At 37.7% G+C, this 25,518-nt stretch overlaps 1 protein-coding gene across 19 annotated transcripts in view; it reads left to right on the top strand.

The window, feature by feature from the left end:
* The window catches only part of LOC122561721 (membrane-associated guanylate kinase, WW and PDZ domain-containing protein 2), a 687,684-nt gene that overhangs the window by 592,755 nt on the left and 69,411 nt on the right, over positions 1–25,518 (top strand). For 16 of the 19 annotated variants that reach the window (XM_087999522.1, XM_087999521.1, XM_087999517.1 and 13 more), the window contains 4 exons: positions 8,472–8,661; positions 9,261–9,302; positions 14,002–14,093; positions 20,824–21,016. In XM_087999522.1, the coding sequence (XP_087855648.1) occupies positions 8,472–8,661; positions 9,261–9,302; positions 14,002–14,093; positions 20,824–21,016 (517 nt within the window). The remainder of the gene's footprint in view (positions 1–8,471; positions 8,662–9,260; positions 9,303–14,001; positions 14,094–20,823; positions 21,017–25,518) is intronic. The other 3 variants (XM_087999520.1, XM_087999518.1, XM_043713782.2) reach the window with 1 other exon arrangement.

Genomic DNA, 25,518 nt, shown 5'->3' with positions numbered 1-25,518 from the left:
TAATTTTTTCAGAGGGTGGTATATACAGTATATGGAATAAGCTACCAGAGTAAGTTATAAACGTGAGTACAGTTATAATATTTATAAGACATTGGGACAGGTACATGTTTAGGAAGATTTAGAGGGATAGAGGCCAAATGCAGGCAAATGGGATTACTTCAGTTTAGAAAACCTGGTCGGCATGAAGGGGTTGAGTCAGAGGGTGCGTTTCTATGCTGTATGACTCTGACTCTGAGAATGGCAGGCAATGACTGCCATCTCAATTCTCAAAAGTAAAATACTACTGATGCAGGGAATCTGAAATAAAGCACAAAATACTCTGCAAGCCAGGTGACATTTGTGGAGAAAGGTACAAAGTTAAGATTTCACATTAATGGCTTTTCATCAAAATTGGTAAAAGCTAGACATGTAATATGGTTTAAGCAAGTGCTAATAAAAAGTGTAGAAGAGGAGAAAGACAAAAAGGGCATCCTGATGGGGATTAAAGGCAAAGGGACCAAATGATGAATGTGATGATGGTTAAAACAAAAGCAGCTGGAAATGGGACAAGTAAATAAACAAAGTGGTCTAGTGTGCAAATTCACCAAGAAATAATGAAAGTTCAAGCACATATGTACACCATTACATTCTTAAGTGGAGTAACACGCCTTTGTTGCAAGTAATCAAGTATACAAAGGTTAATGTCATGCCACTCCCAAAGTATTCTTCCAGTAGTTTTAAAAAAAACTACTGAAGCAAGTGGTCATAATCCGTGTGAGTGACAACATCAAGATGAAATCACAGAAAGGTAAATTTTAATTGGACAAACTACCGAATCATTGCCAGAGTTGAGCTTTGGAGAACTGGTCAGGTACAAACTCCAATGCTCTTCAAAAGAGTGGGCTTAAGCAGAAAATTGGAACACATGAGGAGCAGTTGTCACCTTGATCAAGTAGAAGTGAATGATATGCAATCACAAGAAAGAATTGGATTCTTTGAAGCTAAAGCTGTCAAGGAGTCTTAGGAGAGAGCAGGTGTGAATTGTGGTAGAGAATCAGTCATGATCATGTGGAATGGGGTCAGTGGACCTACTGACCTATTCCTGTCTTCTGTGTTTCTAAGGCTGCTGTCTGGTGAGCACAGAACACTTAATTATATCAATAATCATAAGGATGCTTCCAATTGTTTACTTATTTCAAAGACATAACGCTATTCAATTTGTTTTAAAGCTTCAAGGCAATGCAGTAGTTTTGGATCACTCACAGAATATCTGAATGTTACATGGAAATGCCCTATGAAGGTTAGACAGGTCACAACAAGAAGGGAGTAAAAGAAAAATGATCAGGCTTAGTATCATTTTAGGCATGAATGCTCTAACACACTGACATTGATACAGACTCATAAAGGTGAATATCCAAACACTTCAGACTTGGAAAGTTGAACAATAATAACAAAATTTGCAGATGAGAACTATTGGGGATATAGATTACACTTAATGTGAAGAGACGCAAATCGAGTACAAATGTTAACAAACTTACAGAATGGACATGTAAATGGCAAATGAGCTTCAATATACATATATATGTAGTGTTGAATTTTGTACAAAAGAATAATAAGGCAACCTACTCCTTGTAAAATAAGAATTGAAATGGAATAGAGGGATAAAGGAATTGACCAGTTCAGATTCATAATACATTTGGAGTCATTTCAGGCCACCAGATAACAATGGTATGTGGGGCATGGTATCAATCAGTTTTAAAAAAAACCTGTAGCATGGGAAACAGTTACCCTGGCTAACTTCAAACTGCTTTTAGAGCAAGTAAACCAGTTGAGTACCATAGCTGTAGAGAACATGTTTCTGAAGTGTAGTAGGGATAATTTTCCAGAGTGGTATGGTGAAGAGCTAACTAGACAACATGCTATTTTAGATCTGGTATCATGTAATGGAGAAGGGATAATTAGCAAACTTGTTGTAAAAGAATCTCTCGGGATAAGTGACCACACAATGACAGAATTGAAAGTCAGGTAGTTCATTCGGAAGGATGTTAAATTTGAAAAAGGGAATTATGAAGGTATGAGGCACAAATTGATTGATCGAAGTCAATTGGAATATTAAAAAGCATAACTGTATCTAGACAATGGATAGTTTTTAAACTGACTTAGAACTACTATATATTCCTTCAAGGTACAAAAACATCAATTTCAATCAACCGTGGCAAACGAAGGACATTTGAGGATTATGATGTGGAGGTGACAGTGTTGGATGAGGGTGCACAAAGTCAGAAATCACATGATGCCAAGTTATAGTCCAAAGGTTTATATGCAATCTCAAGCTTTCAGAGCACTGCTCCTTTATCAGGAGAAGAGGAGGGAAGTGCATATGCACAGAATTTATAAGTGGTGACATAATTGCAAGATAATTCTTGGTAATTAAGAGTGTCAAAAGATAGTACAAATGATGTGAGTGGGTTGTCAGCAGGCTAAATTAACAAGTCTTTCCAGGTGATCAAAATTGTCAAATGGTGTGAGTAAAGTGTCAACAGCTGAATAGCAAGTGAAAAGGTTACTTTGACCTGATTAATTAAGGCAGAATGGATCATAGGTCATAGCTGTTGACACTTTATGTTTTTTTTTAACCCCCACACTACCACCTAAATGCGCTGTTGACACTTTATTCACACTGTTTGCCACTTTTGATCACCTGGAAAGAGTTGTTATTCAATCTGCTGACACTCCACTCACACCATTTGTACTATCTTTAGACGTTTGTATTTACCCGAAATTATGTTGCAGTTATCTCTCCACCTATAAATTCTGAGCATGTGCACTTCTCTCCACTTAACCTGACGAAAGAGCAGCGCTTTGAAAACTTGTGATTTCAAATAAACATATTGGACTATAGCCTGGTGTTGTGTGACTTCTAATTTACAATTACATTAAATTAAAAGAAAAGGCCTATAAAGTAGCCAAAAATAGCAGTAATTCTGAGGATTAGGAAGTTTATAGAATACAACAAAGGGCCAAGAAATTGATTAGAAATGAAAGCATAGAATATGAATACAATCTAGCAAAGAATATAAAAACAGACTGTAGAAGTTTCTATAAGTAGATAGAAAGGAAATCTTTGGCAAAACAAATATCAGTCTATTAAGGGCTGAAACAGGAGAATTTATTATGGGGAATAGACAAATTGCAGAGAAGCTAATTGATTACTTGTGTCTATTTTTATTGAAGAAAATGAAATCTCCCAGAAGTAAAAATCCAAGTCACTGTGGAGAATGATATGCTGAAGGAAATAAGTAATAAAAAGATTTTACTGAAAAAATTAACAGGACTGAAAGTTGATAAATCCTTACCAACTGATGGTTTCCATCCCAGTGTCATTGGTAAAATTTTAGAATCCATTATTAAGGATGAGATTGCTGAGTACTTAGGAGTGCATGATAAAATAGGGCTAAGTCAGCACGACTTCATCAATGGGAGATTATGCCTGACAAATTTGTATGAATTCTTTGAGGTGGTAATGAGCAAGTTAGATAAACAAAGTTCAGTGCACATGATTTATTTAGATTCCCAGAAGCCCTTTGACAAAGTGCCACACTGGAGGTTGCTAAATAAGATGAGTCCCTGGTGTTAGAGGCAATGTACTGCATGGATAGAGGTTTGGCTGACTGCCAGAAAGCAGAAAGGGTCTTTTGCAGGATGGCAACCAGTGACGAGTGGAGTTCTGCAGGGGTCAGTGTTCACAACTGTTCACAGCTATTCACATTATGCATTAATCATCTGGATAAAAGAATTAGGCAATGTTGGTGAGTTTGCAAATGACAAAGATAGGTGGAGGTCAGGTAGCTTTTGAGGAAGCAGAAATGCTGGACACGCTAGGACAGTGGACAAAGAAGTGGCTGAAGCAATCCAATATGGGAAGTGTGAGGTTATGCACTTTGGCTGGACAGAATAAAGGCATAGAATATTTTCTGTACAGGGAAAGCCTTCGGAATCTGAAGCACAAAGGCACTTGGGAGTCCAAGTTCAGGATTCTCTTAAGGTTAACATGTAGCCTCAGTTGAAGTCAAATGCAATGTTAGCATTCATTTCAAGAGGGCTGGAATACAGGAGCAGAGATGTGCTGAGGAAGGATAAGGCTCTGGTCAGACTACATTGGAATATTGTGAGCAGTTTTGGGCCTCTATCTAATGAAGGGTATGTTGGCATTGGAGGGGCTCCAGGGATGAAGGGTTTGTCATGTGAGGAGCAATTGAGGACTCTGGGACATTATTCAATGGAGTTTAGAAGGACGAGGGGTTATGTGATTGAAACTTAGATTACTGAGAGGCCTGGATCGAACGAACATGGAGAAGATGTTTCCACTAGCAGAGATTAAGTCCCAAAGGCACAGCCTCAGAGTGAAGGGATAACCCTTTAGAACTGAAATGAGAGAATTTCCTCAGCCAGAGGGTGGTTAAGCTATGGAACACATTCCCGCAGAGATGAGTTATTGAGTGGATTTAAGACAGCAATAGATAGGTTCTCGATTGGCAAGGAAATCAAGAGTTACAGGGAGAAGACAGGAAAATAGAATTGAGAAACATATGATCGAATGGCAGAGTAGACTCATGGGCTAAATCTGTTCCTACATCTTATGGTCTTCGGGGATATGAGGTAATATACTGACATGGATTAATGATTAGCTAACAGACATAAAACAGAGTAGAAGTTAATGGGTCTTTCTCAGGTTGGCAGGCTGTGACTAGTAGGATGCTGCAAGAATCAGTACTTAGGACCGAGCTGTTCAAAATATATGTGAATGTTTTGCAGGTACGCACCAAAGGTAATATTTCTGTATTTGTATGTGATATAAAGCTGTGTGAAAATGTTTGTTTTGAGGAAGATGTGACATGGCTTCAGGAGGATTTGGAGAGGCTTAGTGAATGGGCAAGAATTTGGCAGATGGAAAATAATGTGGAAAAATGTGAGGTTATCTACTTTGACAATAGAACATGTCCAGAATGTTTTTTCAATGGTAAGATTTTGGAAAGTGTAGATATGCAAGCCTTACTTGGAGTATTGTATGCAGTTTTGGTCTCTTTATCTCAGGAAAGATGATATTGCCAGAAAGAAACCACAATGAAGGTTTGCTAGACTTTTCCAGGGATGATGGAGCTGCCCTATGAAGAGAGATTGGGCAAACTGCTCCTGTATTCTCTAGTGTTTTGAAGAATGAGAGTTGAGTAAAAAGCATTGAAGGATTTGATCATTTTGAATGGTGGGGCAGTGACAATTGGGGTGAATGGCCTATTCCTGTTCCTGTTACAATAGAATCACAGATTAATAAAACCCTAAGAAGTGCAAAGCACTGGTCATGCTTTTGAAAGGAATAGAATAGGAACAGGGTAGTTGTTTAAAGTAGTCTAGATGGGTCAGTTTTTGTTCAATGTGTGCAGGAGGATTTTCTGACAAAGCATGTAGACAGGCCAACAAGGGGCAATGCCATATTGAATTTGGTACTGGGGAATGAACCTGGCCAGGTGTTAGATTTGTAGGTATCTGAGCATTTTGGTGATAGTGACCATAGTTTGGTTATGTTTACAATAGTAATATGCAGGGATTGGTATATACCGCAAAGAAAGAGGTATAACTGGGGAAAAGACAATTATGATGCGGTTAGGCAAATTTAGGATCCATAGGATGGGGAAGGAAACTGCAGGAGATGGACACATTTGAAATGTGGAGCTTATTAAAGGAACAACTATGGTGGGTCCTTGATAAGTATATACCTATCAGGCATGGAGGTAGTTGTCGAGAGAGAGATTTACAAAAGGAGTTGAAGCTCTTGTCAAGAGGAAGATGAAGGCTTATGTGAGGATGAAGTGTGAAGGCTTAGTTAAAAGTCTTGAGAGTTAGTCAGAAAAAAATCTAAAGAGAGGGCTAAGAGACCAGAGGGGACATGAGAGGTTGTTGACAGATAGAATCAAGGAAAACCCTAAGGCCTTCTATAAGTATATCAGGAATAAAAGAATAATTAGATTAAGACTGGGGCTAATCAGAGATAGTAGTGGAACGTTGTGTGGAATCTGAGGAAGCACTTAATGAATACTTTTTGTCGTATTCACATTAGAAAAGGGCAATGTTAGTGAGAATACAGAGATATAGGCTACGAGATTAGATGGGTTTGAGATTGGCAAAGAGGAGGTTTTAGCAATCTTGGAAGATCTGAAAATAGGTAAGACCCCGGGGCCGAATGGGAATTATCCTCGGATTCTCTGGGAAGCCAGGGAGGAGATTGTGGAGCCTTTGGCTTTGATCTTTGTCATCATTGTTGACCGGAATAGTGCCAGAAGACTGGAGGACAGAAAATGTTGATCCCTTGTTTAAGAAGAGGAGTCGAGACAACCCTGGTAATTATAGGCCAGTGAGCCTTACTTCGGTTGTGGGTAAGGAGTTGGAAAAGGTTGTAAGAGATAGGATTTATAATCATCTGGAAAGGAATAAGTTGATTAGAGGTAGTCAACACAGTTCTGTGAAGGATAGGTTATGCCTCACTAACCTGGTTGAGTTCTTTGAGAAGGTGATAAAACAGGTGGATGAAGGTAAAGCAGTCGATTTGGGATATATGGACTTCAGTGAGGTGTTTGATAAGGTTCCACATGGTAAGCTATTGCATAAGATAAGGAGTTTTGGGATTGAAGTGATTTAGCAATTTGGATCAGAAATTGGCTAGCTAAAAGAAGACAGAGGGTGGTGGTTGATGGGAAATGTTCATCCTGGAGCTCAGTTACCAGTGGTGTGATGCAAGGATCTGTTTTCGGACCACTGCTGTTTGTCATTTTTATAAATGATCTGGAGGTGGGCATAGAAGGGTGGGTTAGTAAATTTGTGGATGACACTAAGTTAGGCAGAGATGTGGATAGTGCTGAAGGATGTTATAGGTTTCAGAGGGACATAGATAAGATGCAGAGCTAGGCTGAGAAGTGGCAAATGGAATGTAATGCAGAAAACTGTGAGGTAGTTCACTTCGGAAGAAGTACCAAGAATGCAGAGTACTGGGCTAATGGTAAAATTCTTGGCAGTGTAGATGAACAGAGAGATCAGTGTCCAGGTGCATAAATCCCTGAAAGTTGCCACCCAGGTTGATAGGGTTGTGAAAAAGGCACATGCTTTGGAAAGGGATCAGAGGAGATTTACCAGGATGTTGCCTGGTATGAAAGGAAGGTCTAACAAGGAAAGGCTGAGGGAACTGAGGCTGTTTTTGTTGGAAAGACGAAGTTTGAGCGGTATTTTAATCGAGACTTATAAGATAATCAGAGGGTTAGATAGGGTGGATAGTGAGAGCCTTTTTCCACACATGGTGAAGGCTAACACAAGGGGACGTAGCTTTAAATTGACAGGTGATAGATTTAGGACAGATATCAGGGGTAGTTTCTTTACTCAGTAGTAAGGGTGTGGAATGGCCTGTTTGCAACTATAGTACACTCGCCGACGTTAAGGGCATTTAAATGGACATTGAATATACATGTAGATAATAATGGAACAGTGTAGGTTAGATGGGCATCAGATTAACTTCTCAGGTTGGCGCAACATCGAGGCCCAAAGGGCCTGTACTGCACTGTAATGTTCTATATTCTATGTTCTCGAATTCAAAAGCAAATAGTATCTGTTAAACTTGTGAACAAAACTGTGTTAGACCACACTGGACGTACTGTGCCCTGTTCTGACCTCCATTATGTAAAAAGAATATGAAAGTAATACATAAAAGATTTGCAAGGATGCTGTCAGAACTAAGGGAATACAGCCATCAGGAAAGACTGAACAAGTGTGGGACCTTGTTCATTTGAAATGAGAGAAATAAGAGATGATCTAATTGAGCTCTTTAAAATTATGATGGGGTGTGATTATATAAACATAGCGATGTTTCCACTTGGATTCCAGGATTTCAAAACTAAAGGAGAAAGTGAGGACTGCAGATGCTGGAAATGCATGACAAGTCAGGCAGCATCCAAGGAGCAGGAGAATCAACGAATCTGGTATAAACCCTCTATCAGGAAGGGCTTCTGCCCGAAACATCAATTCTCCTGCTTCTCGGATGCTGCCTGACCTGCTGTGCTTTTCCAGCACCACACTCTTTCAAAACTAAAGATAGTCACTGATAAATCCATCAAAGAATTCAAGAGGAAATCCTTTACTCAACGTGATGGGACTTCAAATCTTGATACATGTTGAGTGGTTGAGGTATGTAGCATAAATGCATTTAAGGTAGTACAATAAGGGAGAAATCAAAAGAAGGATATATGATTGGGTGGGGTAAAGTAAGTTGAGAGGGGCTTTATGTGGACCACAAACACTGGCAGAAACCTCTTTATGTTGTGAAATTCTATGCAAATGGTGTGACAAAGTATTGGAGATGCCTGGCATCATTGATCCATATCCCAGCAAGAGTCTATATGTAGTATTGTAAATGTAATTTGCAATTTTAAAACATCTTTTATTCATTTCAGATGTTAGATAGATGGGAAAATCAGGGCAGCCCTCAGGCAAACTTCTCAGCCCAGTACCTGCCCCATAGTCTTCCCTTCCCACCTCATATCCAAGGGGCATCTCTTCCTGACTCTTCAGATGGATTTGATCAAAGGAAGCCTGATCCATATGAGGTTTATGAGAAATCAAGAGCCATCTATGAGAGTAGACGTAAGTAAATCCTTTTTGTTCACCACTGGAAAAATAGTTCTTAATGACCGACTCCTGGTTGTTTGACCACTTCCTAGTAACATTTTCTGTTGTCATATCTTCATGAATGGAATATAGACATACTCCATTTTGAGAGCCCAATTGATTTGCATTCTGATTTACAAAAACATATTAATGCAGTACAGTAATTTGATTAATTTTATTTGTAAAATTCCATTTTTTAAATATTTTGATTTATTAAAATATCCAAATGTATTCTTTCTAACCAACAAATTCTCTGTGCCTTTTGAAAGTAGTAATGTAAAATTAAGAAATTTCATTTTGATATATAACATCAGTTTATTACAAATGACAGAACTATCAGAATCTGTTTGTTAATCATCTGTAAAGATATATTGAATTATATTAAATAAATGGAGAATAGAATAATGTTATTACAAGCAGTACAATGATATGTTTAGTAGCTCTTCCTGAACAATTTCTAAATAGGATCTCAGTGGTTAAAATGAATGCAGAAGAGCAATTGAGTAATTGTTGACAACATTAAGTGTCTCTACGTAAATGCATAGTTTTGTTTAATTCCACATTTTCCTGTACAGAGCAAATGCCACCAAGGACTGTATATCGGGCTGATTCATCTGGCAAGTACTTTGACATTCTTCATCCTGTGGCTTAAACGTAGCTTCCATTCATCTGGATATTGTGATTGTCTAATCTGTCATCTGGTTGCAGCCAACTTTCTCTGCATGACCATTTAGTTTCTCCTATTACTCTTTATTCTAACAATGACAGGAGTAAAGCATTGTAAATAACACTAACTACAAACAGAGAGGCCTTAACTAATCATTTTACTCATTGGCACAAATTTCATATTTATTTGATGAATAACTTCAGGTTTCTTCAATGACTTAAAGAGTAAAATTGCATGCTGTGCATATAATTTATTAGTCACAAATCTGATGTCTGGCAAAGACCAAGTTTAAATAGTCAGGAAATGTATGGGAATTCTGCCATTTCTCAACTGATAATTTGTTCACACAACTAAAACAATTCCTCTAGATTAAAGTTCTGATACATCAAGTATATTTTTAAAAATTTGCTGGAAACAGTGTATAACATTTCTTGGAGTGCCTGAATTTTTTGGGAGCGGGTTGTCCTGGACCTGTAAAGTTCGTATGTAAGGTAACTGAGGATGCAAAATGTCACTGTTGTTCCATTTTAGTGTGTTATGAATGGACTATTAATTTGGTGCTAAATTGAATGCTGGATTCATAGAGTACTGAAAATTGGCAGATATATATACTTGCAAGACTTAATCAAATAAATCATTTAACTTTGAATAGCTGTACATTATTCAACTCCGTGCAATATTCCAGACACCAGCACACGTTTTGTAAGACCATGACACCTGTAAACCTGATATATTTAGCATTGGACTTCTAAACATGGTTTCTCCCTTCATTTTCTGAGCCAGTTTGTTTATTTCAGTGAGCAAAACAAAATTAGTGAATTGGACCTCAGATACTACATGCTTCAAAAATTCTTACTATCATTCTGGATATGCCTGGATATGTCTTGCCTTGCATATTGATACCTTAGCAGTACAATGGTAATAATTTGGAGAATACCAGAGTGTTACTAATTTAGATTAGTGTGAAAGTGTATGTATATAGAAAAGAAGAGCTTGTAATTATATAGAGTTTTTCAAGGCCATAAGGTCTCCCTAAGTGTTCGATAGCTAATGAAATACTTCTGAAGTACCCTCACTATTGTAAATATAAGAAATTTAACAGCCTATTTATACATAGAAAGCTCCTACAAACAGCAATGTGACAATGATAGGTAATGTTTTTTATGATGTTGATGGAGGGATAAATATTGACCATTGATAACTTCCTTAGTTTTCTTTATGAAAGAATTCCATATGATCTTTACATTCACTTCAGAGGACAGATAGATTTCAGTTTAGCTCAGAGTCATTGAGTCATAGACATGTACAACATGGAAATAGACTTTAGTCCAACTTGTCCATGCCAACCAGATATCCTAACTTAATCTAGTCCCATTTACTAGCTTTTGGCCCATATCCTGCTAAACCCTTCTTATTCATCTACCCATCCAGATACCTTTTAAAATGTTGTAATTGTACCAGTCTCCACCACTTCCTCTGGCAGCTCATTCCATTCCCACACCACCCTTACTGAAGAAGAAAATCAGGAGGGCAAAAATGGGGCACAAGATAGTCTTGACTGAGAAGATTAGGGTGAATCCAAAGAGGTACATTAAGTTTATTAAAGGAAAAAGAGTAACTGAAGAGAGAATAGGACCCCTCCAAGACTAAAGTGGACATATATGTGTAGAACTGCAGGAGAATATTTCTCCTCTGTGTTTATTGTGGAGAAAGACATGAAGACTTGGAAACTTGTGGAAGTTAGTGGTGATATCTTGAGGACAGTCCATATCTCAGTAGAGGAGATGTTGGATGTACTAGAATGTATGAAGGTCAATAAATCTCCTGGTCCTGACCAGATATATCCTAGAAGCCTACAAGAGCCTAGAAAAGAAATTGCGGGGACTCTGGCTGATATTTTTGCATCATTGTTAGCCACGGGTGATGTCCTGTATTCAAGAAGGGCTGCAAAGAAGAACCTGGGAGCGTTATGCATGGGAGATTATGCCTTACAAGTTTGTTAGAGTTCTTTGATAAAGTGACCAGTAAGGTTGATGGCATGGAGTAGATGTATTCTATATGGATTTCAGTAAAACCTTCGAAAAGGTCCTACATGGTAGGCTGCTCTGTAAGGATGTTGGAATGCAGGAGGTTCTGATAAAGTGGAATCACAATTAGCTTGATGGTAGGAAGCAGAGGGTAATAGTGGAAGAACGCTTGTCAGACTGGAGGTCTGGTGGTGTACCGCAGGTATCGGTGCGTGCCATTGCTGTTTGTTATCTATATCAATGATTTGGATGAGAATATACAAGGCATGATTAGTAAATTTGCTTGTAACACTAAAATAGGCAGTATCAGGAAGGTCATCAGAAATTGCAGCAGGACCTTGATCAGCTGGGGAAGTGGACCAAGAAATGGCAAGTGAAATTTAATATGATGTGACGTCTTGCATTTTGGGAAGGCAAATCAAAGTAGGAATTTCATGGTGAATGATAGGGTCTTAAGGAGTGCAGTGAAGCAGAGAGATCTTGAAATCCAGGTTCATAGTTCTCTGACAGTGGAATCATGGATGGACAGGGCAGTGAGGAAGGCTTTTGGCACACTGGCCTTCATCCGTCAGGGCATTGTGTATGGAAGTTGGAAAGTTATGTTGTAGTTGTACAGGAAATTGGTGAGGCTGCACTTGAAGTATTATGTTCAGTTTTGGTCACCTTGCTTCATTAAGGCTGTTCTTAAACTAGAAAGAGTGCAGAAGAAATTTACAAAGATGTTGCCAGGACTCAAGGGTCTAAGTGATAGGGAGAGGTTGGACAAGCTTGGACTCTTTTCTTCAGAGTGTAGGAGACTTTGCCGGGGGGGGGGGGGTTGGGAGCTGGGTGTATCTGATGGAAGTGTATAATATCATGAAAGGCATGGATAGGGTGAATGCACTCTGCCTTTTTCCCCAGAGTTGGGGAATCGAGGACTAGACGGAATCAGTTTAAGGTTGGAGGGAAAAGAATAAAAGGAAATCTGAGGGCAATGTTTTTACACAGTGGGTGGTAGGCATATGGAATGTGCTGCCGGTTGAGGCAGGTACATTAACAACATTTAAAAGACATTTGAACAATTGCATGGATAGGAAAGGTGTAGAAGGAAGTAGGCCAAGTGCAGGGAAATGGGGTTAGTGTGGATGGACATTTAGGTCAGCATGGACCAGTTTGGGCCAGAGGGCCTGTCTCTGTGCTGTAGGACTCTATGAATCTATGTCTGCAAATCAGTGAATATTAAATTCTTGAAACAGAGTATTGAGTCTACCTGGAGAGATTGCCAGTTATGTTTAGATAATTTGGAAGGGGATTAAGAGGAGCTGATAATTACCGCAGAACTCATGATAAGGTTGCATGTATACTTCAATACTGAGCGCCACCGACAAACTGGGAGACTTGAGGAAGGAGGTGGCCTGTAAAATGAGAAGAGAAAATGGAAGGATGAAGTGTCTATTGTCTTCCCGCAACCTTACTCTTATAGCATTTTGGTAACAGCATGAATGATGGAGACGGCCCAGCTACCTATGAGTAAAGGGCAGGGCTCTTCCTGCTCTCACTGACCTTTCATTGTGAACCTTGGCAGGCTTCTTGGGGTTCAGTGGGGCTATTGTGTTTTTACTTAGTGGTCAGTGGAGAAAAGGCAAAGACCTGTAGCAACACGCAGCCACCTTTAAGAAGCATATTCTCAGCAGCAGCCACAATTCTCATGATGATGCTGAATTACCAACCCCCTGATTGGTTGGCGACTTCTTGGGTTGGGAGGTCATCCGTTACAAGGTGAGCAGCTCAATTGTAGCTAATTCGTTACTCACCTTTCAAAATTGCAACCATGATTCCACATACAACTGAGGTGGTGTTGCCTTCAACTTTCCAACCCACCATTGCGACCCCTATCACAATGATAAAGTTCAATCAAAAGTATCTGTTTGTTGCCAGCTGTTGTGGATTCAGAAGGATCAGAACCATCAAGACCAAAGCTGCACTTAGTTTTTTTTTCATGGGATGTTGGAGTTACAGCCAAGGCTTTAATTGTCCTTGAACTGAATGTCTCACAGGCCATTTTAGAGGAGAGTCATTAAAAGTCAGCCATATTTCTGTGGGTCTGGAGTCATATGTAGGTCAAAACAGGTAAAGATGGATGAATTATTTCCCTACAAGACATTAGTAAACCATATGGACTTTACTCTAATCGACATTGATTTTATGGTCATTATGGTCATTTAGCTTTTAATTCCAAATTTATTAAATAAATTCAGACTTCACCATCTGTCACGATGGGGTTTGAAGCCTGGCCACCAGAGGTTAGCCTGGCTCACTGGTTTATTATTCTAGTGACAATACCATCCTGTGCCACCTCTTAATAACTCAAATTTTTTTAAAGTATTTTAATCTGCCATAAGCTATAGCTTACAACAAGCAGAATCCTTGTTTGGCTCTAAATGTTTTTCTAACTCTATAATTTTCATCGTTGGAACTAGCATTTAGTTTTTCTGTCTATACCTTTGTTGGTGTAATGTACTCTGTGTGGTAGATACTTAAATAAAACACACATTGGTCTATCATTTTGTTACAGCTCAAGAGGATTAATGAGTAGAAACTTCTCCTTTGTTCATACTGATTGTGTCCTATCTTTTGATTTAGGTCCAGACTACCGAGAGATAGATGTTTATTTACGCAGACAAGAGTCTGGGTTTGGCTTTAGAATCCTGGGTGGAGATGAGCCTGGTCAACCAGTGAGTAAGATATAATTTTGCTTTTATATAAAACAGTTTTAGACATTTTTAAAAGTAAACTGTAAACTAAAGGACAAATTTCATTTTCCTTATAATTAAGAAAAAGTGTTCTTAAAATACATAAGTCATTCAGCAATTTTTCAATTGTTGATTAACTATTGTGTATCTCTAACATTCCTATTTTTATTTCAAATTTCAAGCCTTTAAAATTATTTAATCTTGACATTGTTGAATTATTTTTGAAAGGATTTTGATTGTAATGAAAATACTTTTATTTTCACAAATGTGAAATGTTATTCTTGAATCATTTTATAAGACTATACTTCTTAAACATTGAATGTGATGTTTCAAACATAGCAATACAATGCTATAAAAAAAGAAAATGGTTTAGAAACTCGGGAGTTCTGCAACATCTGTGGAGAGAGAATCACAGTATGATGTAACAGCTTCAGAAATGAAAGGAACTGAGAAATGATTTTTTTTTTATATTGTAAATAAAGGGAGAGAAGGAGTGAGTGGAACAGAATGTGAGGCTGCCCAGAGAAAGAGGCAATAAGAGTGTTAATGGTGATAATGGAGAAATAGAGATGTAAAATGAATGTAAATAAAAATGGGTCAACTAGACACTGCCAGAGTGAGGGCAGTAAGAAAGATGAAGGATAGACTTCACGTTCCATAGTTGTGGAACTCAGTATTGAGTTTTAGAGGCTGTAAAATGAGGTGTTCTTCCTCCAATCTGCATGGAGAACAATAGCAGGCCCAAGACAGAAATGTTAGCATGGGAGCAAAATTATTTATTGAAATGGTAAGCAGTGACAAATACGATACTTTGTAGTATTCTAAACAAAATGGTTATCAAATTTATGGGCCAGATTTTCTTTGTTGCTACAATTTGCACAGTTAATGGTAAAATTACATTGAGCACATATGTTGAAAGTCTTACATATGAAATTCCAAAATGTGTTTTACAACTTCCATTTGTGTAGATGCTACAATAGAAAAATATTTCAAGGTACTTTGCAGAAGAGTGAAGGAATAGGAGCTGTGACCTTGTGATGAGCATCAAAAAATATCCTTGCATTTTGAAATGTGTAGAGAGAGTGTGGAAAGGGAGAAGAGCTGGGAAGGAAGTCCAAAAAAGGAAGGGCAAAAAGGGATTGGTGAGAAGATTATTCTTGTTAAATTAGCATGAAGTAGTTTAACAAAGTAAAGTAATGGGTTTTCACTTAGCCAGATGGAAGTTGTGCTTCAGGACCCTGCAGAATCCCACATGTAGAAGAGGCCAAGGCAATTGCCCAGGACATTGATAATTTCAATAGGAAATTTCCTTGCAACTGGATCCTCCTAAAATATCCATTTAAATTAGAGAATTCAGAGGGTCTCCTTCAGTAAACAGTTACCCAGGAAAAGCTACACAATTTAAAAGCTCCCCCACCGACCCTGCCCCCACGAATTTACCTCACACATCCCATTTGCACATTTCCCTGAATCCTTACAACATCCCTAGACCCTGACCTGATATCCTCCCCCACTTTCAGACCTAACACACACCCTCTAACCCCAAGACATGCTAAGCTCTGCAACTGGAACACGACACTCCCAGGACATATGGCCACAACTCCCCTGGGACCCATCTCCTTCCAGAACCAGTAACCCTACTCTCTCACAGGATCTGATAACCCTCCCTCCTCAGGCACCAGACCCAACACCTCCCCTGCTCTCCAGGAAACAACACCCCTCACTTCGCCAGCAATCCCTGCCACCAAACCAAACACCCACCCCTTTGCTGTACCTGACTGCCCCTTCCTCCCTATTTCTGATAGGACATCCCACCTGGTATCTTTACAAGTTAAATACCTTTGGATAAAGTCCAAACATACACTTGCTAGTTAGTTTTATTTCAACCAACTATGCACCATAAGACTGAAACATCTCTGGCTTGACTTTTTTTGTACATATGAACACACTTTTGGTAGAACAAGTAACCAATTGTATCAAGTTAAACCAGTATAAGCAAAAGAAAAATGAATCTGCCCTCCAAGACAATACATTTGATAAATGTTTTTGCTAAACTAAAAGCAAAATTGATATTGATTCTTGTTTTATTCATTCCTGGAGTCTGGGTGCTGCTGGCTGGCCCAGCACTTATTGCTCTTCCCTTATTATCCTTGAGAAGTGGTGATGGACTGCAGCAGTTCAAGAAGGTAGTTCATGGAGGAGAACTCCAGGGGAGATGATGGCCTTGTAGCATTATTGCTACACCATTAATCCAAGAGCCAGGTAATGTTCTGGGGACCCGGATTAGAATACCAGCAGATAGTAGAATTTGAGCCTACTAAAAATCTTGAATTAAGAGTCCAAGAGGTCATTAATGATCTTTAAAGAAGAGAATATGCCATCTGTACCTGGTCTGGCCTGCATGTGGCTCTGGACTCACAGCAAAGTAGTTGACTCTTAACTTTAATAAGGCCTCGCAGGCCACTCAGTTGTAACAGTCGTTAGTCTGAGATTAAAAGAACCAAATTAAACAGCTCATTATAAATGATCAGCAGTGGCTATGTGGCTGCCACTAGGCTAGATTTTCTTTACAAATTTTTATTGAGTTCAAATCTTAACCTCGGCCAAGGTGGAATTCAAACCCACGTATCCTGAATGTTAGCCTGGAGTTCTGATTTAATAGGCCAGTGGCATTACCACTACATCACTCCTCCTGTGATTTACAAACATTTGCTAATCAACCTGATCAGAAATATTATGACACACCTCTGAAGTTTGTGGGTCTTGAACCTGGCCCTCTTGCTGAGGGGTTGGAATAACTACGACTACACCACAAGAGCTGCAATTACATGTTAATAGATTTATTTTCATATGTACTGAAATTCTGTGAAAAGTGTTGTTTTGCATGCTATACAGGCAGATCATATCATATAAAATGCATCAGGATGGCAAAACAGATTGCAGAATACAGTGGTACAACTGCAGAGAAGGTGCAGAGAGAGAGATCAGAATTAATATTTGCGAGATCGGTTCAATATGTATCACAATGAGAAGAGATAATAACTATTAAATCAAAAGAATCAAGAAGACTGCCCAACAGGAACCTCTCAGGGTTATTTAGGTCAGAGACCTTACCAGTGACCGCCCACAGCTAGGAAATGAATGGAAAGGAAAAGGGGTACAAGGGGTCTTTGATTATGTTGGTTGCTTTCTCAAGGAAATACAGATAGAGTCAATAGATGGAAGGCTGGTTTGTGTGATAGCCTTGGCTGTGTTCATGACTCTGTGTAGTATATTTGAATGGATATTTCTAACCTCCTTGGATTATTATACACGTGTAGAGCATGTAGGATATGAACCTAGGCCTTCTGGCTCAGAGGTAAGGATAATACCACTGTGCCACAAAAGCCTCATCCAATATATTTGAATAGAATTAACAAATTAATTCACACAATACTTGCTTTTCCCCTTTAACTCCTAGGTTTTTCACATCCCAGTAACAGAATTAGTTCCAAACAAAATTTCCCACTGCCCACCCTAACCTACATGAAACACTTTATCACTTATTTTGCAGACACCCTATTACTCTATCCACATCGCACCTTAACATCACACTTGCCTTGCATTTCTGACCTTTCATAGACATTGTCAAAGTGGCTATTTATGCTTCTGGACATGTAAGTCACAGAATGTAGCAATTATTGCTGGGAGATAAGGTGTGAGATTTGCCTGACCTAGACAATCCTGCATTATAAGGGATCTATTAGATTTAAGGTATGCTCCACATTTCTGCAAAAACTGCAATTGAATCTTCTGCCAGAATACAGAGCTATTTCTTAATAGAAAATGTAGGAGTGGATTGGCAATCTGACTACGATTGCCACTTATCTGAAAATCGCAGCCCATAGTTTTGTTAATAATTCACAGGAATATTGCTAACGTGATAAAATAATATACAATTACAAAAATCTTTTAGTTTTTTGCATTAATACAGCAAAGACTTCTATGTATTTTTTTAATGGGTGATGCCAGTAAGATTGTTAAATGGTTCAAAAAAATTGTTGGAGTAAAATGCAAACCTCCATCACTACTAAAATGTTTAAGTGATACCTTGACAGTGTTGTGTAATGGAGTTTCAAATACCATAAGCAATAAATTGCAGCAAAGTAACTTTTCCTTTATCTGCACTGAATTATGTTTATAAATAATACTTTTATTCTTACCAGTTGTTTTTCTGGTGTCAATCCAGAAGTATAGAAAAAGTCAAACTAGGATTTGAATCCTAGTTTGACTTATCCAGCAGTGCATAATTACATGTCATGCCATAAAAAGCTGTTCTTTCAACACAGTGATAAAATCTAACAGCATGGAAGTAAAATGAAAACTTCAATCTTTAATAATTTACCAGCTTGAATGCAAGCAAGTTTGTCTCATTTGAACATATTTTCCTTTCAAGATTTTCACAAATTGAAAAGGTAGATCGCAGACCAGTTTGCTGACCTCTGCCAGTACCACTTTTATTCTGGTCATTAGAGGTATATTGGAACATGTAGGGATGTCTATCCTTCCAGTTGGTTGTTTCTCTTGGACATTACTGGCATTTAGTTAGAATCTTGGCTGAGAACAACATAGAAGAGATTAACCTCTGGGGAATTGCAGATGCAGTTATTTCCCTCTTACGGACACAGTCTATTGACATTCAGGTGCACTGCTTTCCTACAAACATTTTATTTCTTTTGAATAATCACATTGTCTGAGACAAACACAATTTTAAATAAAGCCTACACTCACTACTTCTCTTACAGAAAAGTAGCTCAGAGATTTCTGAATACTACACCAGTAGTGTAGTTTTCCAACAATTAGAAACCCTCCAACTGAATATTTTTTAACCTTCAAGATATGGTAACTATAGAATATTTGATGATTGTGTATACACAGAATTTCTTGGCTATGTCTTTCAGCCAGATCAAAAAGGACACAAATGAAAGGAATGAGCATGTTAGTATGATTTACTTGATAGACTCAAATTATTCAACTGCCTTTAATGAGAAACACTGTTATAACAGTCTCAGTTTTTGTTGCTATTTTCAACAGTTGTCTTTCAAAGAGAAATAATAAAAACTGCTCACATAAATACTTTTACTGGAAAATATTCATTGCTAAGCAACAGCTTCAGTGGCAACTGGTTTCAGGGTTAAATAGCATATTCATGAGCTCATCACGTCTGATCCATGACAGACAAAGGCTATCTTCAGCATGTAATTTGTCTGTGAGAGAGAAGATGCAAGATTCAGTTTTAATTTGTAGCACTGCAGAGGAAATGTAAGCTATTTAATTCCTTTCAGCTGCATATTGTTTAAAGCAACCATCTTGCAGTACATGTTTGAAAATTGCAAGTTCAATTTCATGTCAACTATGCTTTTTTCAAATACATTTTGTTAGGATAACTATAATTGAGCAGAATTTGTGATGTTCATTAAAACAGCCATGTGTTTACGAAGTAGCATGACTTGAGGAAAGAAACATATAATCACTCAAATTTGAAATTTCTCCTGACCACTAGCCTTTCCATTTGAAAGATTTGAGATTCATTTTTTACATTCTTATTTTATCTTTAATATTGTTACTCTCTTGAGAATCACCCTGCAGAAGTGGCTGAATGAATAATAGCATATACTAATAAGTTAGCATTCACACGATTACATTCGGTAATTCTTGAAATTCAATATCATCATCATTTACTATAAAGCAAAAAATGGCACAGAAATAAGCATGGTGTAAAAGAGATATTATAGGAATAGTCTAGAAATATAAGGATATATCATTGATTGATAGAGCAAGAGATAATGTGCTTTGTTGCCCTTTATATGATAAATATTACATTGTCGTTCACATGCATAGAACATGAATGTGCTGATACTGACATTAACTCTATCATATCTATATTGTCGCTCTATTAGTGATTAGCTAAAAATAACTGTCAGTAAACTATTGTTGCTAATTCATTCAAGCAAAAAGAATCAAAGCAGGTACATGTTTGCAGTGAAATTCAAGAAGATGATTTTTTTTATTTTGTAATAATGCAGTTGAAGACTCCTTTTGTGCTTTATCACAATTATTCATTTAAGTTTGTATCCTACAATGAATAATGTTTTATAAAAGGCAAAAATCAACAATGATGCAGATTTTTTTATTATTTCTGTATTATTTGAAACCTATTATAATCGTTCTTCCTGAATGGAAAATGAGTATGTATAAATTTAAATTTAACATTGTCAATCTGGTGCAAATCTGAAAGCTAAATATCTCACAAACTTCACTGTTATTCATGAATGTAAAATGATGTTTGAGGGAAAATTACATCACAAATTGTGTAATTACTATCAGCTGTATATATGCATCTATTTTCAGAAACTAATAGAGCAACAATTAAAAGCCACCTTGTGATAAATAAAGCATTGGTTAATGATGCATTACAATAGATAATGTATGTTAGTGGCTTAATTATCAGTCTGAATTGAGACCAATGATCTACAATGCACTTATCATCTGAAAGAATGTCAAGAAACTGAGTATATCAAATATTGTACACTTAGTAAGTTGCTAAGGTTTTAAATGTTCATTGAGATTGTCAAAAGTGAAACATTTTAATCATGTTTCTAACTTGAATAAATGCAATACCAATGAATTTATTTATCTTACTAATTGCCGTTTTCTGTTTTGTTTATTGGAGATTCTTATCGGAGCAATCATTACAATGGGTGCTGCAGACACGGATGGTCGTCTTCGCCCTGGGGATGAATTAGTTTACGTGGATGGAATATTAGTTACTGGAAAAACTCATCGTTATGTGATAGATCTGATGCATAATGCAGCACGAAATGGTCATGTCAGTCTGACTGTACGGAGGAAGATTTTGTGTATAGGTATGTACTGGATAAAAGTTTTAAAAGCTGATATCCTGTGGATAGTACATGAGATTTCCACATCACAACTTTGTGAAATATGGAAGTTTTGAATAATCTTCAAATATAGACTCCATCATGAACATATTTTACAACTTTATTGAATCTTACAGCACAGAGGCTGATTGGTCCATTGCATCAGTGCTAACTCTTAGGAAGGGTTTACACCATTTGTATCACTTCCTTTTACCCATAGGCTTGTATTTCTTTATCAATATGTATCCATTTCCTTTTTGAAAGTTACTGTTGAATCTTCTTTGATCATCCTTTTAGACAACATTTTCAGGATGAGTGTATGTTACTGAATAAGAAAAACATTATTTACCCTTGGTGCTTTTGCCTAAATTATGGTGCAAGTTGCTACATTGAACAGTGTAGCAACATGAATAGAATATTTTTATATTGTGTTGTGGCAGTGATAAACATGAACTATTGATATTCAATTTATATTGTTTGATTTTAACATCTGAGATTTTCATAGAGTAAAGGTGGTTTTACAAAGGACAGATACTGACCTAAAATAAGGTCACTTGACCAGGTTGTGCAAAGTTAAAGATAACAAAGTTAGAGCTGAAATTAACATTATTAGAAAAGAAGGCTGAAACACAGATTTGTATCCCCCATTTTAATCACAACTTTTTGGAAGTTGCATATTGAGATTACAGGTTTCTGCAGGGTATTTAGCTTAGAAAAACTATGAGCATACTCAGGAATAAGCAAACGGATCATTATTAATTTCAGTTTCTGGGCAACAGATTTGTAAGCAAAAACTAGAAGACACTGTCTGCCTGTCTTAGTTTCAACCTTGTAAATCAGTGCCCAGTGAGAAAGCAACTTGGAAAAAACAACATCCACTGGAAATTGAAGTTGTGTGCAAACATCATCATGCCTGAGGAAACAGGAATAGAAAGCTAAATCATCCAGATACAGATTCTAATCTGGCAACTCAAGGACAAAAATATTCTAACTATAACTGCCTTTACTTTCCTGCCTCTATCATCATCCCCTCTGCACTACACAGTAGCGCACACACACACCTTTCTACCGACTCATGCAGACCCTTTCTCACACACAAACTCTCTCTCATACGCTCACACCCACACATGCACCCTCTCACAGACTTATACCTCTTTACATTCACACACATTCACATACTCTCTCACACACACTCATAGACCCCCACCCACCAAACACATATGTTTATGGGGTGAATTTGTACTTGCAGAATTACATTTTATTTTGCTCAAAAACTGCATGAATCCATGTAAGATTCTGTGAATCCCTATTTTAGAAATAGAATCAGTCTGAACATTGGGGCACAGGCAGCCTTACATAGGGCACCTCACACTTTCAATGCATTATCTGGGCCGATATGACACCTATTGTTAAAGTTCACTTGAGAGTGTAACTTGAAAAGAAAGTTCTGGGATTTATATGTGAAACAACTGAAACCAACATAGTTAAAAATCACACAACACCAGGTTATAGTCCAACAGGTTTAATTGGAAGCACACTAGCTTTCAGAGCGACGCTCCTTCATCAGGTGACTATCACTTGATGAAGGAGCGTCGCTTCGAAAGCTAGTGTGCTTCCAATTAAATATGTTGGACTATAACCTGGTGTTGTGATTTTTAACTTTGTACACCCCAGTCCAACACCGACATCTCCAAATCGAAACTAACATAGCAAAAAAATGAGAGACTTAACAAACAATCCAGGTCTTTTTCAATATATAACTTCAGTTGCATTACACTGTAAACTTTTGCTATCCATTCTGTGTCTTACGATCTTATACTCCACAACCACCTGCTGAAGGAGCAGCGGTCAGAAAGCTAGTGCTTCTAAATAATCCTGTTGGACCATAACCTGGTGTTGTGATTTTTAACTCTCTAAGCTTATTTACCTGTGTTATGCATATATAAGTGTTAGATTTCACACGTTTTTCTCATGTTTAAAACTCTGCTGTCTCTAATTCAAGAAAACTTTCGAGTTTGTCCAAGTTCATTATTGATCTGATCAATTTCTTGGTACTCCTTTGCTGAATTCTAAAATTCTCCAATCCTCAGGCTTACAACAATTTTTGAAATGTTTTAAGCCGCCTCATGTGATCTAGTGTTATCTTTAATTAGCTTATTAGCCATCGTTCTCTTGCATTTCCTTCTGGGTATTTTTCGCTTTAAAAGAATGTCTTGTCTTGAAATCCAAGCATTAGTTCTTTAAATAGTAGCCATTACCTATCTACCATCAAACCTTTGATGTATTTTTCCAATTTACACACCCACCTTCCTCTTCTTTTTTAGAATTTACACCCTTGATTCAGATTGAACAACAATGTTTTCAAACTCCATTTTCTTATTTTTTAGCTGTTCATAATCTGCATGCATAATTTTCCAGATGAAGGGACAGGCTAAACTATCATACAATGGTCAGTATTCCTTGAAGCTTCTTTTACAAGAATATTAATTAGCCCTTTCTTATTACTTAATACTGAAAATAGCCCGTAGCCTAATTTGTCCCTCAATATATTGCTCCATGAATACTCCAAGTTTGGTCTCAAAAAAAGCTCTGTGAACCAGAATGTTGTTTCTATCGCTATTCCAATTATTTACAGAAATAAAAATAATCTGTTTCTATTTACACTTTCCCTGGACAAATATTCTCCTAAGCTACACAGATACGGAACCTTGCAGTGATCAGGAATGTTCAATGCAGGGCCTACTGCTGTTCCTATTTCTTAACTTGTCAATAATGTTAAACTGGGAGAAAGGTCAAACAACAGAGAACAGCTAAACAGATTACACACAAGCAGCATTTCTCTTTCAGATGTGTGACCATATGTTAATCTTAGAGGACTATAAAATGTACCAAGGCTTCTGCAGAGCAAACAGAAGTTGGAGGAATATTTCCTGGGACTCATTTTTCATTTCCATGCTTGTCTCAGTATTGCCTCCTTTAACTGATATCATCAGACTTTTTTTCATTTTGTTACTCCTGCCGTCCACCCTCTCTCATATTTCTCCTTTATGTTCTTTCCCTTCCATTCACCTCTTTTTGCCTGGCTTTATATTTACATAGTAGATGTTTTATTGACAGCATCTTTTGTTCCATATCAAGTTCATTGGCCTGAAATATTAGTTCTATTTTTCTCCACAGATATTGCCCAGTTGGATAACTATGTCCAGTGTATTTGGTTTTTTTTAATTTCAGATTTCTCACATCCACAAAATAATTTCTTCTGTTAATAAGATAAATACCTATATTCTGCAATTAGACTCTAAAGCTGAAGCTCTTGATTTGATTCAATGGTTAATTTGATTTCATTTTGATGCAACCAATTTGACTGATCATCAGTATTGAGCTATAAGTTGATTTAGTGATGATTGTCAGTCTGAGTTAGGAAATAAAACCAATCACTGTCCAAGAGGGTAGGAAAAATTTCTGGTTGTAACAGGTTGCTCCTTTTTTTGAGATATTTTAGGTGTTGGAGGTAATTTCCTCGAATTCCAGAAGCAGCAATTACTGTTTTATATGTTGTTGCATTGTTTGGGAACTTTGGAGGACAAAAAGGTCAAAACAACAGCACTTTTAAAAAAGAGAGGAACAGACAATGACAGCACATGGAGAGAGAGAGAAACCCACACTGCTAACTGACACAGCAGTGAACCTGCGCAGTCACTGCCTTTGCTGTGAATGCATGTATCACTGGACATTGGAGTGCATCTAGGAAAACTAAGAAACAGTGAAATTCACAATTGATCTTGGAGGAATAGGGCCCCTCAAAGATCAGCAAAGCAACCTTTATGTGGAGCCACAGGAAATGGGGATATACAAAACAAGTATTCTGCAAGTACTGTGGAGAAGGACATGGAAGACATAGAATGTAGGGAAATAGATGATGACATCTTGAAAAATGTCCATATTAGAGAGGAAGAAGTGCTGGTTATGTTGAAATGCATAAAAGTGGATAAATCCCCAGGACCTGATCAAGTATGCCCTAGAACTCTGGAATGCTAGGGGAGCGATTGCTGGGCTCCTCACTTAGATATTCGTATCATTGATAGTCACAGGTGAGATGCCGGAAGACTGGAGGTTGGCTAATGTGGTGTCACTATTTAAGAAAGGTGGTAAGAACAAGCCAAGGAACAATAGACCAGTGAGCCTGATGTCGGTGGTGGGCAAGTTGTTGGAGGGAATCCTGAGGGACAGGCTTTACATGTATTTGGAAAGGCAAGCACTGATTAGGGATAGTCAACATGGCTTTGTGCATGGGAAATCATGTCTCACAAACTTGATTGAATTTTTTGAAGTAGTAACAAAAAGAATTGATGAGGGCAGAGTGGTAGACGTGATCTATATACACTTCAGTAAGGCATTCAACAAGGTTCTCCATGGAAGACTGGTGAGAAAGGTTAGAACTCATGGAATACATTTGGATACAGAACTGTCTTGAAGGTAGAAGACAG

The sequence above is a fragment of the Chiloscyllium plagiosum genome, unplaced genomic scaffold (genome assembly GCF_037043375.1).
Source record: "Chiloscyllium plagiosum isolate Xiang-an unplaced genomic scaffold, Cpla_swu_hap1 HiC_scaffold_23, whole genome shotgun sequence".
NCBI lineage: Eukaryota > Metazoa > Chordata > Chondrichthyes > Orectolobiformes > Hemiscylliidae > Chiloscyllium > Chiloscyllium plagiosum.
Note: the sequence above shows the minus strand (reverse complement) of the source record. Positions and strands in the feature narration are given on the sequence as shown.